Genomic DNA, 18,422 nt, shown 5'->3' with positions numbered 1-18,422 from the left:
TAACCTTTTTGCCCTCTAGGTGTCCTTGAACCTGGGATATGGCCATCGCATGAGCCAAAAATAGCCCTTTTTACCCTATATTTGAAGAGCTACATCTCTGAACCCAGTTGATCGATTTGTCCAAAACATGAAATTGAGTAAATACGTGCATTCATTCGGTGGCAACCAAAATTCGGGCAGCCAAAATCCCGACAGCCAAAATCCCGACAGCCAAAATCCCGACGGCCAGAGCCCCGACACGCCAGAATCCCGACACGCCAGAATCCCGACACGCCAAAATCCCGAAATGCCACAATCCTCATATATAGAGTATTGAAATTGAAAAATTAATTACTTACTAATAAGTACGGGTACTAATTATTATGTATTTTAAAAGAGAAAATTATTAAACATTTCATTTTTTTATAATGTAAAAGCTATACCTACTGAAATGGAAGGTTGTGATTTGATAATATCTATTATATGAAAGTAAACTTAAATTCAGTATTTGATCTCTACCCGGTCAAACGGGTATGTTTTATTTGTACGGATGTAGAGATTTTGGCAGTCGAGATTTTGGTTGTCGGGATTTTGGCGTGTCGGGATTTTGGCGTGTCGGGATTCTGACGTGTCGGGATTTTGACTGTCGGGATTTTGGCTATCGGAATTTTTAGGTAGACCCGCATTCACTATTTACCTCTCCGGTGGTGACGCCTAGTTCAAGCAAACGAGAGTATTGACTTACCTATAAAACAAAAAGCTCAATTGTTAGGCGGTCAAAAAATAGTTAAAGGCTCGGGCCAAGAAATACAATAAGTAGATATTTTTTATATATATATAGAACTACCCTTACCTAAATTTTAGTCAGTTTGAGATTGTCGGGCAAAAGTATCAGTTTACAAATGACAAAAATTCGATTTTCGAAAAACTGGCTATTTTGAAACATACCTTTAAATATACTAGATTTATTTTTAATTACAATTGCTCATTTGAAAGGTATTTAAAACCCTTTTATTTAAAGGTTTTTTATATTTTTCCTCGTTTATTTAAATTTTGACATTTAGTTGAAAATCATGAAATTTTGCAGGTTTTCTTTTCTTTCTTCTTAACCTATAAAATAAAACGTATCTTTTGTAATCTTGCAAATTATTGTATCGAAAATTTGATGTTTCAGTATATAACACATTTCGAAAAACTGTCCTTTAGTGTAACTTTGTTCATTACCAATGCTATTAACCTCTTCAAAGTTAATCATTTGTTGAGATGTGATAGCATGTTGATAAGAATGTTGATGGAATGTTAGATAAGTTAACTATTCTAAATGGGAAGTAAGTTAATAAAACCCTTTTTTTTTTAGTTAAATTGTGGCTTATTTCCCATTTAGAATAGTTGATTACAAAAATGCCACAAGGAAATAGCTTCAGAACAACATTAAGAAGTTGGATGAGTTAATATCACTGCGATGTGAAGTTAGTCTACCCTTAACTGAACGTGCAGTCAGCCCTGTGTAACAAGTGCTACATTCTTTTAACCTCATACTGTATCGTTAAAAGTTTTATGTAATCTTTTCTATTCCGTTTATTGTAACTAAGTCAATGATCTGTATCATTGAGGTACACCAATTCCATAAAAAAATACCGGTATAAAGTATTGTTCTAATTATTTATACCACTTGTTGTTACACAGTATAAAAGAGAGATGACAGCTAAGAATGAAAACGACAGGATCCTCTAAAAACGGATCAGTGGAGTAAAAAATGTCTTGAAAAACAAGTAGTAAAATATAAAGTAGCAAAAAACGTAGCACTGGACCGTAAAATATGGAAAACAAGGCTAACCGAAATCTCCGCCCACACCCTAAAAGGTCTAGTGGGAGACTGAACTAATTATGTATGTATCCCCATCTAGATATGTCAGTAACAAAATTTTCTTTCAGTGTACTTTTATGGATTTCTCCCTTCTGCACTATTCATTTTCTAATCCTATAATCCCGTACTATCATTGGCTACTGGGGCCTGATTCTAATTCATTTCGACAGTCGCAATTTCATTTCGACACCGCCATGACAGCCGGAGAGTATAGCGATTCTTGGGGATATTAACCTTATTATGTTGAGACTGCTCAGAATTTGGGTTGGCGCTTCGGTTTCTTGGATTTTGTTGATAGTCTGGGAAAATTATCGAAAAAATACCATTTTTGGGAAAAATTATTTACCAGCTATTTTATTGCTAAAATCGAATCTTAAGATTGCATATATTAGTAATATGGGGTATGACAAGTCCGCAGAAAGTGTGTTATTTTATTTATAAACAAATTAGCACTCCTAAATCTTCTTTTTTTTTTTCAATTAGTGGTCTGTAACTCCTATAATTTTTCCTTTGAGCCAAAAACACTCAAATAAAAATTCACCGTAATTTAGTTCTGCACAAAGTTATTTTTTTCCGATTTCTTTCAACAAAAATTTTACTCAGAAAATCCGAGTTTTCCCAAAAAATCTGCCATTTTCAATTAAAATTTTAGGGAAGTACCTAATTATTTATCAATAATTAAATAATTGAAGACATGAAAGATTTATTATAGTAGATTATACAGAGGGGCTAAATTATGGAATAAATTCATTTCTTTAAAACGGACGATTTTGGAGCAAAATCCCGAAAGAGGTCGATTTTTATTTTTAAATTACAATTTTTTGGCATATATTTCATACTAGTGACGTCATCCATCTGAGCGTGATGACGTAATCGATAATTTTGTTAATGGGAATAGGGGTCGTGTGGTAGGTCATTTGAAAGGGCGTTTAATTCTCTATTCAGTAATATAAACATTAATATCATTAGGTATTTATACAGGGTTGCCAAAAAAAATTTTGAATTAAATTAATTGGCGCAAAAAGAAGAATGTATGTAATTTATTTAACTCAAAATACATTGTACTGCTGTCAGAAAATAGAAAAAAAGGTTTATTTCACAAATAAACATTTCTTTTCGCTTAAATTAAATCACAAACAGCCTCCCTTCTAACTATTGGCAGTTTGAACTTTTAATTTAAGCTAAAAGCAATGTTTATTTGCAAAATAAACATTTTTTTCTATTTTCTGACAGCAATAGAATGTATTTTGAGTTAAATAAATTACTTGCATTCTTCTTCTTGCGTCAATTAATTTAATTCAAAATTTTTTTTGGCCTCCCTGCATAAATAATGATATTAATGTTTATAATACTGAATAGACCATTGAACGCCTTTGTAAATGAGCTACAACACGAACCCATATTCCTATTTAAAAAAATAATTACGTCATCACGCTCGGATGGATGACGTCACTAGTTTGAAATATATGCCAAGAAATTTAATTTAAAAATAAAAATCGACCTGTTTCGGGATTTTTCTCTAAAATCGTCCATTTTAGAGAAAATGAATTTATTCCATAATTTAGCCCCTCCCTGTATATCAGGAGACCGGCGACAATCTAACCAATAGTTTAGCAATAATTAAAATGTTAATTAAAAAATTTCGGTCGAAATAATAACCAGAAAGATTATGATACACCAGAATAACTATGATTTTCATATAAAAAAGCACTATACCTATTCAACGTACCTTACAGGATTGAAATTGGACCATTTGAGCGGTCTCAGGAATGTTATAAAGAAACAATTTTTTGGCTTATAAACAAATAGAACCCCTCAGAAAATATTAGATTAAATTAAATTAAGTTAACGCTGTTGAAAAGAGCACGGCTTCTGTGTCCTTTTCGAAGAAAAACAAATTGAATTGCGAGGAGTGATTCCAGGTATAACCGGTCAAATTTGACCGGCATTTGCGACAGAGTTATAAACAACAGGATTTTAATCTTTGAACCATTAGATACCTTTTAATTCCGGTCCTCTTTGTACATACAAATTTTCATATCTTCAAGACACTCATAACAAAAAAGATTTATGTCACTGTCACCAAATTATTTAATTATTGATAAATAATTACTTCCCTCAAATTTTAGTTGAAAATTAAAGATTTTGTTTGGAAAACCCGAATTTTCCGAAGAAAATTTCCGTCGAAGGAAATTGGAATAAATTATCAATGTGCAGAATTAAATTACTGTCAATTTTTATGTGAGTGTTTTGGTTTAAAGTTAAAATTTTCGGAGTTATAGAGCAATAATAAAAAAAAAGATTTCGGAGTGCTAATTTGTTTATAAACAAAATAGCACACTTTCTGTGGACTTTGCACAGCTATATTACTAATATAGGAAATCTTAAGATTTGATTTCAGCATGTCCAGCAATAAAATAGCTGGTAATTAATTTTCCTTGTTTTTTACTAATTTTCCCAGATTATTACCTCACATCTTTCATTGAGTTGATGATTCATGTTGTGGACATTCTCAATTATTATATTTCTAATTTAATACTATTCTATCTAATTCCTCAAAACAAGCAAATTTCAATTAAACCCAGCTATATTATAATACCTTTTGATTTAGTTTTCCTTGCAAGAAATAAACAAAACACATCTAAACTAAACCTAACCTCGCTTTTGGCCATTCATTCATCTCCGTGTCAAATAATTTCGACAGTCGCCATATTGAAAGCGACTTGTTTTTGGTCGAAATTTGATTTAGAATCAGGGCCCTGATTTACAGAAAATACGGACTGGACGTCCTTATGACACCTAACAAAATAACCCCAAATGATGACGGAGCATATCATTTCTAACGTGGCATGCTGCGTCATGTCAGCTTTATTAAAACATATATTTGATACCCTGAAGCTAGGACGTAAAGGAGAGGACAGATCCGGCATTAAATTGTCAGATTTAGATTCTTAGTAACGCATTAAAAGCATCATATCTAATAGATTATTATATTTTAGTCCTGTTGCCAGGGGGGGTACAACGGCCTCCTTTATTCAGATGGACTTAACCAAGTTTTTTTATGTATTTTTACCAGTAGAACACGAATTTTTTAGGCAACAGTTTATCCGGATGTGGATAAGATTGTTATAAACAAAGGACTTGAGGAATTACTTAGCAGCAATTTTTCGCAAAACAAAACATTTTTTTGTATTTTTTGGGTCATTCTAAGCAAAAAATGTTCGTACAAGTTTTCGTAGGATGCATAGTTTTCGAGATGCGCGGTTGAACTTCCGTCTCGGTCTCCCGTCGTCCGCCGGTAAATAAACATGGCTCAAAGGAAGCCAGAAGGTGATGCAAACCCTTCCCTCCGACTCAGCTAGACACTTGTACGGTCAGTGTCGTAGTAGGTTTACTATGGGGTGGTTTAACTACGTTGTGTTGTCATTTTTATCATTTATGAATTAACCAACTTACTAAAATTGCCACCACCAACACTGGTGGTGTACCCTCAATACTTGACGAGAGCTCCATCGGAATAGTCCGACCGAATTTATCAAAAAGTAGATTATTAAGATTTCAATCTAATAGCACATAAAATAATACCAAAAATATTACTCTACATCCCACCAGACTGAAAACAATGGGTATCTTCTCTGGTTATACCTCCGAGGTTTCTAAAATTTGCAAGCCATAACAGATGCTGAGATTAAAGAAGATGAGGGAATTTTACAATTTATAATTCATGTCCCATCTGCTCAGCGCGGTAAAGTTCCAACGAGAATAAAAATGAATAACCAAATTCAATTTCTTTGCAACACGAAACTGCAGCCGCATCATATTCTAGTTCAATCAGAGAGTGCAGCAAGCACCTCTACCGGTTTGACCCGGCAAGCAACTCTCTCTGACCCAACCAGGACAAACCCCGTCACGGATCGCAACGAACGAAATGGCAGGGATGCCCTAGCGGCAACTGCTAACAAAAGACTAAGTTTTCAATCTAATAGCACATAAAATAATACCAAAAATATTACTCTACATCCCACCAGACTGAAAACAATGGGAATCTTCTCTGGTTACACCTACGAGGCTTCTAAAATTTACAAGCCATATTATATATATGCGTATAATTTCGTTCGTTGCGATCCTCGACTGCAAGCCGGGGTTTGTCCTGGTTGGGTCAGAGAGAGCAGCATATGTGCCTCCTGATGAGAGACTAATAAGTTTCGAAACCGTTAGAGGTGCTTGCTGCACTCTCTGATTGAACTAGAATATGATGCGGCTGTAGTTTCGTGTTGCAACGAAAGTGAAATTGGTTATTCATTTTTGATCAAAAAGTAAATATTCAATAATTTCACTCTAACGTGGGGCGCCAGTCGTGGTCTCTTTTCTTTTCACTACTATACGTATAATTTATCTTTGTCGACGTAAATTGGTGAAGAGTGCTACGCCACACTCCTTCGGATCCCTGCTGATCCCTGCTCATGCATCCAAAGCTAGTTTAAAAGTTGTTTTATTACACAATGGTAACACATATGCATATACCTGTTGGCCATCTGTACATATAAAAAAGATATAAAAACGTAGAAATAGTGTTGAATAACATTGACTATCCTGCTCATGGTTGGATAATACGTGGCGATTTAAAAGTAACATGCATGCTTTTTAGTCAGCAATATAGTTTTACCAAATTTCCATGTTTTTTTGGTGTAAATGGGACAATAGAATAGACATTGGTATAGAAAGAACTTGCCTCTGAGGGAGTCTTTTAAACTCGAGATGAATATTCTCGAGATAAACATTCATCTGGAGATGTAGATCCTAAAAACATTCTGCAACCTCTATAATATATAATATATATAAAGTTAGGCCTCATGAAACAGTTTGTAAAGGCATTACCTAAAGATAGATCTTGTTTTAAGTATCTACATGCCAAAAGTTCCCAAAACTTTCAAAGCTAAACCAGTATTTAAAGGCCTTAAGGCCGGTCTTTGACGGATCCGACATTCGAAAAATGATGTTCGATATTAACTGTGAAATCACAATTACCATAAATGAGAAAGAAGCATAGCGACGGTTAAACTGCAAAACCTCGTAAGTCGATTTTTGGTTCGTTATGACTTTTATACTTTGTTGGTTTATAATTTTACATATCTTTTAAACTACGAAAGCTTGTAAGTCAATATTAAAATTTAATGGTACTACTTTATGGTACTTTAAGTAGTACCATAGGGATTTTATAAACCAACGAAGTATAAAAGTCATAACGAACCAAAAATAGACTTACGAGGTTTTGCAGTTTAACCGTCGATGGGCATCATTTAAGCAAGTTGTTACAAATTTCTTAGGAAATGCAAAAAACCCGAAATGTGGTACTGTTAAGAAATTAAAGAAGTCATCCAGGGTGAAGACATAATCAAGTTCGTGAAGGTGCAAAGGCTCAGGTGGCTGGGACACACAGAAAGAGCTAACCCAGACTCTGCGCTAAAGCGAATAACTGGCTGGAGACCAACAACAAAGAGACCAAAGGGAAGACCCAAAACAAGATGGAGAGATTAAGTCTTAGGAGACATAAAGAAGCTGAGAATCTACAATTGGAAAGAGCGCTGTAAGGACCGGAAAGAATGGAGGAAAATTGTAGACAAGGCCAAGTCACACACGCTGCTATAATAATAAAAGACAACAGCGGACTGATTCTCCGCAATAAATTAATCAGAGAGCCCAAAAGGGCGGCAAACACTCCGCCAGGAGTGAATAAGCCATGATGATGATGATATAAATTATTATAATCAGTGAATACATAGATAGTGAAATAATAATCCTATTAATTAAATAGTGAATAATTTACGCGATTATACAAGTAACTGTTATCAAAAAATGTTCAAAACCTGAACGGAAATTCTCTTATGTTGCCGATGACGACATCGTTGTCACCTAATGTTTACATCCATTGTGTAGCTCATGCGAATTAACTGTATATATTAAAAAGCAGGTTGCTCAAACACTATCTTCTTCTTCTTACGGTGCCTAACCGTTCCGGATGTTGGCGATCAGCATGGCTATCCTGACTTAACTTCCTGTTATTCGGAATATTCCGGTTGTCGGTGTATTGAACCACTTTCTCAGGTTTTGAAGGCAAGATATTGTTGTTCTTCATGGTCCGCATTTTCCAAATACCTTGCCCTGAAGAATGAGTTGCAACAAGACATATATCTGTTCATTCCTCAAACACTATGGATGATACGAAAAAAATAATACTTAGTTTCAGCATGTAGAGAATCAATAAAAATCAGCTGTTAAAGTCAAACAAGTTTTCAACAATTTTTTGTTGGCCTGTGTAATATTAAACAAACGATTATACCAAAGAAATCCGAATTAGAATAGAAAATGCTAGAAGTGCATTCACTAATATGAAACAAATATTATGTAGTAGAGACCTCAGCCTAAATCTTAGAAAGCGAGTACTAAAATGTTACGTATTTCCTGTTCTTTTGTATAGTGTGGAGACATGGACTCTCAATAAACAATGGCTCAATAGATTGGAAGCATTTGAGATGTGGACGTATCGAAGAATGCTGAGAGTCTCCTGGACAGACAGAATAACCAATGAGGAAGTACTAAGGAGAATACAGAACAGCAGGGAGATACTGGATTCCATCAAAATAAACTTCAATACTTGGGTCATATAACACGTGGTGACAGATATAAACTCCTAAAATTAATTATGCAGGGAAAGATTCAAGGAAGGCGCAGCATAGGTAGGAGAAAAATGTCCTGGCTGAGAAATCTCCGAGAATGGTTTGGATGCAGCTAAACTGAACTCTTTCGGGCTGTAGTGTCAAAAGTGCCAAAAGTGTAGTGCCCTAGAATAACAATGATGATTACCAACCTTCGTCGCGGAGATGGCACGTAAAGAAGAAGTAATTAAACCCATGGAGTTAAAATATAATTTTTATTAGGCCTAGTACGAGCATAACCCACCCCTGGTGCAACGAGACATGACTCCTTTTTACTTTTATTAAGTTTTACATTTGCTATATACCGTCCTGAGTCCTGACATTCAAACGGGAGGGCACACATTTTTTGCCATGTGAATTAATATGATTCCGTACGTCATACTGTTTTCAGTTGACGACAGGTTTCAATTAGATTTTTTTAGTCTTTTTCTCCTTTTTGGTAACTAGAACTCGGCCACTTTTTGACTGTGAATTTGACTATTCGAAACATTTTTATGTTAATTTTATTAAACTGCTTTTATTGCGTGGAAAAGAATTATGATTTGTTACTCGTGAATTTTTTAAATGAAAAGGAAATGAGCTGTTTTTAATAAAACCATTATAAAACTGTTGAAATGAGCTATATTGGAATTGTATAATTACGTACAACATTCCACGCAGGTGTTGGTCATGTATCTAAACTTAAGAAATAAATAATTTGTTTTAATTTTTTTAAGTATGTAGTCAACAATTTAAACCCAATCACTGTTTGGTTTTGTGGTTATTAGCACAAGTACTTCAAAGGTCCTTCAATAAGTCCCCAGATCATAACGTTCGTTCTGAACAACTATTGTAATCCATTTGGATTGCTCTGGAAAACACCTGGAACAGAAGTCTTTCACTTCGATGTTAAAATTTGTTAAAAATTAAATCCATTTTAATAATCGAAAAACAAATCGGCATTAATCAAATTGATTGTTTCGTCCTTGTAATTTGTCCATGAACAATTATTCATTATTCAACAGGAACCTACTATTAGGCTAAGGCCAGACAAGCGATAATTTACGGCGCTGTAAGAGCTAAGTTTACACGGGCGATAATTTACGGCGCCGTAAGAGCAGTAAACCTGACGAGGCATTGGTTGACTAACTCCTATTTCATCTACAATTGGTGGAGGAGTTAGTGAACCAATGGGATTACTGCTCTTACGGCGCCGTAAATTATCGCCCGTGTGGCCTTCGTTAAGCGCTTGAAAATGAAGCGGCAGTAGTTGCAGTAAAAAGCATGGCTAGACGGGGATGTAAATTAAGGCGTGTCGCGAGATGTAAATACAGTGTTTTGGTCGTTGTTGTGGCTGGATGAGCTACAAATTTGGACCCAGGTCCATTCGTTTGCAACACGACGCCGAAGATGGGCCCGTTCGATGTTGCTGGGCGATATTTTACAGCTTAGTCTGGCCCTCCACTACACTCACCTTGGTATCCATTTTCGCGCTTAGCCTGTCCTTAGCCTTACGAAATGCTCTTGGGAATGTTACAGCAACTCTATTTTTTTCAATTTTTCAATTTATTAAATGCAAAATGTGCCATCTTAACTCTTTCGACACTAACGGGTCCCAGCAACAATTCCTTCATTTAATTACGCATTATAAGTAACAGTAAATTCATTCAAATTACTGAAGGGACATATACAGGGTGTCCAGAAACTCTACCGACAAACAAAGACAGGAGATTCCTCAGATAATTTTAGGACAACTTAACCCAATTCACCTAGTCCGAAAATGCTTCCTAAGGGAGCTAGAGCTCTTTGAAGATGGCGTATGTAATTAGTTTTTCTTAAATACCTCCAGAACGCTTATATTTAGAAAAACGAAAATTGGTATGCGTATTTATTTTCCAGAAATGAATCGATTCCATCCATTGCGAATTTCTAGTACTGGTCATAGGCGTCTGTTTTGGGTAGGGCAACGGTTATTTTATCGCCTAACTTTTTTGTCTTTAATTTTTAAGCATTTTTGACTCTGAATTAATAAATTGTGAGGTATTCTAGTACTAAAAGGTACTCTTACTTTAAATCAATATGATACACCGTTTTCTAGAAAAATCAATTTAAAAATTTTTCGTTCTTTGAATTTCAAAAAAAAAGATTAAAAAAACTATTTAGAAAGATGAGAACTGGTACATTTATTTTTATTCCAGAGAATAATCGATTTCATTAACGGCGAATTTCTTGTACTGGTCATAGGCGTCCGTTTTGAGTAGGTCAACAGTTATTTTATAGCATAACTTTATTGTCTTTAATTTTTAAGTATTTTTGACACTAGATTATTCAATAATGAGATATTCGAGTACTAAAAGTTACTCTTGCTTGGTAAAGTTGGTAAAATACATAGCTTTTTTTAATTTTTTTCAATTATTTTTTTCAAATTCCCAAAACTAAACACTTCTAAATCGATTTTTCTAGAAAACGGTGTGTCCTACCGACTTAAGAGGAAACAGTAGCGATCAACAGGTAGCGAAAACGCGTTCCAAGATTCCGTCTGTAATTTTGAATATTTTTTCGAGATATTTGGCACACGTATTCGTAACATAATAAAGAATGGCGGTACAGAGCCCAATTTGAAAAATATATTAATATGTGGAAATTACTCTGTAATTAAATACAATATTAAAAAAACGAGCCTGTACCGCCATTAAGAAGAACAAAAAAAAATACAATTTCTTCAAATAAACTTTTTTATCCGATGCCTAGATTTTGTGTCATTTTGGAACTACTAAAATTTTTTATTTCATTAGTAGTTCCAAAATGACACAAAATCTAGGCATTGGATAAAAAAGTTTATTTGAAGAAAGTGTATTTTTTGTTCTTCTTAATGGCGGTACAAGCTCGTTTTTTTAATATTGTATTTAATTACAGAGTAATTTCCACATATTAACATATTTTTTAAATTGGGCTCTGTACCGCCGTTCTTTATTATATTACGAATACGTGTGCCAAATATCTCGAAAAAATATTCAAAATTACAGCCGCAATCTTGGAACGCGTTTGGCTACATGTTGATCGCTACTGTATCACCTTAAAGTAAGAGTACCTTTTAGTACTAGAATACCTCACAATTTAATAATCCAGTATCAAAAATGTTTAAAAGTTGACAAAAAAGTTATGCGATAAAATAACCGGTGCCCTACCCAAAACGGACGCCTATGACCGGTACTAGAAATTCTCAATGGATGGAATCAATTCATTTCTGGAAAATAAATATTTATACAAATTTTCGTTTTTCTAAATAGAAGCTTTCTGGTGGTATTTAAGAAAAACTAATTACAGGGCGCCATCTTCAAAGAGGAAGATCTTCCCTTAGGAAGCAATTTCGGACTAGGTGAATTGGGTTAAATTGTCTTAAAATTATCTGAGGAATCTCCTGTCTTCGTTTGTCGGTAGAGTTTCTGGACACCCTGTATGTCCCATATCGAAGTTTTAAAATACTGTTCGGCGTACTATTATGCGTTGTCCCAGTGGTAAGGTGGGTTTTGTCTTACAGACTATTAGGAAATTATTTTTCTTTTTTTTTGTCAAGGCCAAAAAAAATTGTGTTCAGGATGTAAACTTCCCTTGTACAGTGACTGTTTACAATCCTTACACACTTAAAAATTATTTCCGTTTAAGTTACATTTTACATTTTTCAGCTTTTTTGTTACTAGTGACATTTGACATTCATATCCATTCTTTCCATACTTTTAGGACAAATATTTCCCATTTTACATTTTTTTGTTTACGTAATAAAGAAAAATTTCTGTTTATTTATTTAATCCAGTGATAGTTGTTAAGTACCTATTTAGATAAGGTATTTTTCTATGGATGCTATACAATGTGCAACTTCTCTCACTACTTACGTACAGTCAAAACGAAAAATTTCTCACGCAGTGAGAAAAGTCGGCCATTGTAGTGAGAAAAGCACCTAAATTATTTAATTTTGAAGTTTTAACTCTTGATAAAACCGCATCCATAGAAAAAGTACAGTGTACAACACATGAGAAAATGACAGATTTCTCCCTCGCTTGATTTTCGGGGAACTTGCCTCGTGCCTTACAAACTTCTGCGCTCGTGAGAAATTTTTGTGAGTCTTTTTTCTCACTTGATGTACAATGTACTATTTCCACGTACAATAGAAAAAATAAATAAAAGTTTTATTTTGAATGCCGATTTTTGCTGGGACCCATTTGTCCCAACCGTATAATTGCGTTCTTTTTGAAAAGAATATCGTATTGAAAGGTAAACTTAACAAATCATATTCTTTGTTTCAGATATACTCCAAGACAATCAAATATGACATCCTCGCACAAATTCTTGCTTCTTTTGCTTCGGATATTAAGCTGCTGCCTGCTGTGCTTAGCTGATCAAATGCGCGAACAGAAATTTGCCATGGAACCCCAAGACCAGACGGCGGTTGTGGGATCCAAGGTGACACTGCCATGCAGAGTGATAGACAAAAGTGGGATACTGCAATGGACGAAAGACGACTTCGGCCTAGGAACGCATCGGAATCTCAGTGGATTCGAGAGGTACTCCATGGTGGGGAGTGATGAAGAAGGTAAGTGTCTTTCGATTTTTAAAAGGAAATAATTATTTTTGAAGGTTTTAAAAAATTCAATTCAAAGTATTTTTACCCATTTAGAATCATTATCTCTCTATTTTGTACTAATAGTCCAGGGAAATAAGGTTTTTGTTGAGCAGCCAGGTTGCAAATGGGTTTTTTGGGTACTATATACCTAATACATTATAAATGCAAAAATGACCGTCACAGTTCGGACGAGAATTTTAGTTATTAACAAATAAGCGTCAAAAATGTCAGTCTGTTCGTTTAAATCGCTACAGGCAAAAATAGGGTAATTAAATATCTTATTTAAAGTATTCATCTTTTAATAGATGAGCAAAGGTTCAAAATGGCAGTTTTTGAATTTTGGTCCGTTCATTTGTTGCTTCGCTAATTGCAAAATACGACTAAAATTTCGAAAATAAAAAATTTGCTATAACTTTTGCGAAAATTAACTTAAGACTTTGATATTGGCTGAAAAGTTGAGACAACCAGTACATATCATGCACAAAAAATTTCAAGACTATTCGTCAATTAGTTTAAATTTTGTTCAATTTGTTTATCCAAAAGAGCTTTTTTGCAATGTTCTTGTTCAGAAAATAATAATGATACAGCAATTCTGTGGAAAGCACATGAAAGAAAAACAATTATATTTTCAAAGCATTTAAAAAATCTATAAAAAGTCATTTTTATCATTCCGAAAACATTTTACTAAAGTAGATTCATTTTTAGCTTAAAAACAATTTGAAAAGCTTTGTTAATATTGACTGTAGAGTAAATCTACTTTGGGATTTCAAAAGCTGGTATTTTTACACGAATTTTCAAAAAAAAACTTTTTGTCTAGGTTAATTGCGGTCAAAGTTAGCCACTTTTATTATTTCATTCACAGTTACTTCTATATACATAAAATTCTCTTGTAACAGTGTGAGTTACCATACTCCTCCGAAACGGCTTGACCTATTTTTGTTCCGTAGATAGATAATGTTCCGTAATATGTAATTATAAATTAATATATTAATCTTACTGCCATCTACACGATAATTGTGAAAGTATCTGAAGTAATAAATTAATATTTCATCAATAGAATGTCAAAATGATTAGCAAAATCTTAAAAAAATCAATTACAATTTAATTACTTTTTTGCGTTGTAAATATTAAGCGATAACAATTAAATAATAAATTTAAAAATTACCGGTGAAAGTTGCATTACTAATCCGCTAGGAGCGACACCAGCGAAGCCCAGAGCGTATAGTAAAATGGCTTATTTATGAAAAATCATTTACTCATCTTAAATTATGTGTACTAACGGTCTGTCAATATCAATAATCTATTCAAACATATCACTTAATAATGCTGTCATTCTTGAGCAATCTACATGTCCTGTAATCTATAATAAATGATGGGAAAATGCATAATGGTTTAGTTTGCAGTATGTCCTTTATAAAATGTAATTTATTAAAGTATCAGTAAGACCATTAGTAAATATTATATTTAACAACTGTTTGAATTGGAAAAGGTGTGGAGAAATACAAACAAAGTAAATAAATAAAATGAAAAATTTCAGTGTAGAATAACAATAAATTAAAAAGTTTAATATGCGGCAAAATAAACAAAGTACTGAAATGAATATTGAAATTTTTATTATTATTTATACAGTGATGAGCGCGCTAATAACCGGCAAAATAACGCAAAAGATGGAAAACATAATACATTATGAAATAAAAAGAGATGATATTAAGTAGAGGTGGAAATTATCGATATAAACGTATAAATTAACATTACTTACAGTTTCGCACCTTTAGCAGGAGTATTTTATAAAATTCTCTCGCCACAGTGACAGTTGCCATACTCTTCCGATACACGTCTAAAGGTAGGAAATTATGTAATGTAATGTTAATTTATACATTTATATCGATAATTCCCATCTCTACTAGTTTAATCTCTTTTTACTTCACAATGTATTATGTTTTTTATCTTTTGCGTTATTCTGCCGGTCATTAAAAGACTATTATAATCTATTATAATCTGTCAATAAGTTGGAGAAGGAGATGAGAAAAATTGAAATTCAAGTGATAAATAAAAAATGTAATATTATATCTACTACATCGAATGAAAATGAAAAAAAAAATAGAATATAAAATTTGTTTTTAACTTCTTGTGTGACTAACCTTCCAAAAGAAGGAATGCTTAGTGCAAGACCTACTCTTATTACGACTTTTTTGTGGCCCTGTAAAGTACTAATTCCTTTTCCAAGTGCAAAACTTCTGGTTTTGTAGTAAATACAAAAACAAATAGAAGACTATAATAATGTGGCAACAAGTTGGAGAAGATGGGTAATTCTACATTGTCGACAATGTCAACATGGGATGGATAATCACACCCAATTGCAGCTGCTATAAGGACACGATGGCCCACGTTAGGCGCCAATGTGTAACGATAAGACTGCCATAGAGAATTGAAATACTATTGTAAAATAATACTGCAATTAACTATGGAAGCCTACTATCTATACTGCAAGAGGGTGTGATTATGCATCTCATGATGACATCAGCGACGATCTAGAATTACAAGCATCTCAAAAGGGAAACGGAAATTTTATTTTAGTTCCAAAAACCCAATAGAACCCAATCGAGAATAAATGAAATTATCAGGCTAAACTTGAAATTTATAACCACAAGAATTTCCTACTCTGACATGTTGGAGAATGAGACTTACTGACAGAATTATTGGAAGAGGGTATTGTTACTGATGTCATGGATGGTTCTTTCAGGACAAGAGACTCAATAAAACACCGCTTAAAATAAAATAATTGTATTAAGGATATTTATATACAGTTTAAAATTAAAATAATAAACTAAAATAACATTCTATCCTCGCCCCGTTCCGGATAAAGCTCCCTTGGCGGACGTCTGCAAAATACAACTAAATTGTATTTACTATTATCAATGACGTAATAAAATTTATTATTAAAATACAGGAAACGATCACGCTATCCGAAATCAATCCTTTCTTCCGGAAAAAGACTTTCTTTGTGAAGACAGAGAAATCAACTCAACCACCCATATGCTTGTGGTATAGTCATATGGTGCCTTGAGGTATATCTTTTAAATTTCACCCATCGCCAGGGTTTGGTTTAATAAATAATATGCCAATGTAAGACCTTTGGTCGGCATTTTAAGGGTTTTAACCCATGTATTTTTGGTGGCTTAGCATGTAGAGCTTGTATGTATAACCTAATTTTTTATCTTGGTTATCTTTTAAAAAAAATTTACTTTTGTCTTCACTAATTATGGTTATACTTATTTTAGGCTTAGAACACTAATGATGCTCTCTTTAGAGCGAAAACGTTCTGTATTTTAATGTAGCCCTTTATTGGGGTTTTCAAACTAATAATACCTTTTACACAGAAGATCTTTTTCTTCAATTTTTGTAACGAATGGTATACAGCCAGCTACAGGAAAAGTTGTTCCTTATGGATTTTGATTTTAAAGTATTACCTTTAGATTGTGGCTTCTAGTATTTCTCGTTGCTCACTTCATCCAGGACAAAACAAGGAAAATAAATGTACTCAAAATCATGTAAATTCTACAAATACCATACGATTACGGCTATACCATAAATATACGATTAAACTCAATTTTGTTGTAAAATTTTTTATCTAATAAATTAATCTTTAATTCTACTATATCTTTTTTTAACAAATTTTCCTTTAAAAGATTCGGTAGACTGTTCTTATTATTATAAAAATAAAACAAATTTTAATTTTCACCTTTTTAAATAGATTACTTATATCTTCTATGAATTTATGAATGAATGAATTATGCTGTAAAATTGTTAAATTAAAACAAATATGGTATGCTATCATTTGGCTAACCTTTTTTATCTTCTATACTCCTTATCATGGATTGTATTGTCCTCGGTTCACCCACACGTGCTCCTTCGGATGCTGCGACGCTCCTTCTCTTCCAACAGCTTCACCAACAAACAGCACTTGCTCGAAATCTCTCCTCAATTTAGTCTCTTATCTGATTCAATACAAAACAATATCAATCTTTATACTTCCAAGATTTTTTTCTCAGCTCGATATCTTGTGCAATATTGATAAAAAACGACTACTCGTTCCAGACAGAAACTGGAATCTATTCGGACACGAGGAGATTTTACTTCTCGATTCGATCACGATTTCGTCTCAACAGAAATCTGCTTATACGGCCACCAACTTAACCACTTCACACAAAATCACTACTTTCTGAACTGGACTGCTCTATTCAGGTCTTAATTACATAGTAAATCTTTTTCCTTCGTCCATCTGAGACTCCAACACTCTACTCCCCTCCATCAGTCTCCTCGTCAATCACAAGCATTATCTCTACACATTACATCGCTACTTTCCTTTCTTGAAAACAAATAGTGTTGTATACAAATTTTCCATCTTGTAAAATTCCAGGAGATACCAAAGTTAATTTTTGTCTTACATGCTTAGTGTGACCAACTAGCCCGAAAAATCCGGGACATGGCCTGAATTACGAAGCCGTGTCCCGGCGTCCCGGACAAAGCTTCCGGGCCATCCGAATTTTCAACGTTTTGGTAAAATTCTATTTTGAATACGTTAGTCTTCTAATTCACATCAAATTCAACTGGTGGGACGAAAAAAAGTCGACAATTTCTAGAGTTTAATTCTAATACCACATCAAAATCGCATGCATTTTATATCGGTGGACGGTGGACTTTTTTTCGTTTCTGTATTTTAATTATCGTCTTCTGAAAAAAAAAAAATGGCCCGATTTTCATTGAAAAGTCCCGGATTTCAGGTATTTTTTTCAGCCTTGTCCCGGATTTGACTGAATTGGAGATGGTCACACTATACATGCTAGAAAATCCCTATATTCTAAAACTAAACATTTTGTTTATTACCGTCTTTACTTTCTAGGAAGCATTTATAAATACTCCATTGTCCACGTCAACCTCAAATACATCCACTTTCTAAAACCGATCGTAATTTAGTTCCATTGTTCTTGAATTGTTAAGTCCGTTCGTAGAATCTTAATCACTAATGTTTTTCACTTTCCACGAAACACTGCGTATGACTAAAAATATATTATTTACACATTTTGGCTATATACAGGGCGATAAGAATGTGCGATCTCGTGGTCTTGGACATAAAATGAATTTTCTGAATTCTTCCCATAAAATTATATAACAGTACATAATTACACACAGACTTACAACCCATTATTGTTCACTCCAGTGTAATCACAATCAAAACATCAACACACAGCTACCCATA

At 33.7% G+C, this 18,422-nt stretch overlaps 1 protein-coding gene across 2 annotated transcripts in view; it reads left to right on the top strand.

The window, feature by feature from the left end:
- Positions 1-18,422, top strand: part of LOC126892555 (irregular chiasm C-roughest protein-like) — an 821,138-nt gene that overhangs the window by 664,526 nt on the left and 138,190 nt on the right. For both annotated transcript variants that reach the window (XM_050662121.1, XM_050662119.1), the window contains one exon: positions 12,846-13,132. In XM_050662121.1, coding sequence (XP_050518078.1) covers positions 12,868-13,132 — 265 coding nt within the window. In that variant the 5' untranslated portion in view covers positions 12,846-12,867. The remainder of the gene's footprint in view (positions 1-12,845; positions 13,133-18,422) is intronic.

Source organism: Diabrotica virgifera, chromosome 9 (assembly GCF_917563875.1).
Source record: "Diabrotica virgifera virgifera chromosome 9, PGI_DIABVI_V3a".
In the NCBI taxonomy this organism is placed as follows: domain Eukaryota; kingdom Metazoa; phylum Arthropoda; class Insecta; order Coleoptera; family Chrysomelidae; genus Diabrotica; species Diabrotica virgifera.
This window is presented reverse-complemented; position numbering and strand designations above follow the sequence as displayed.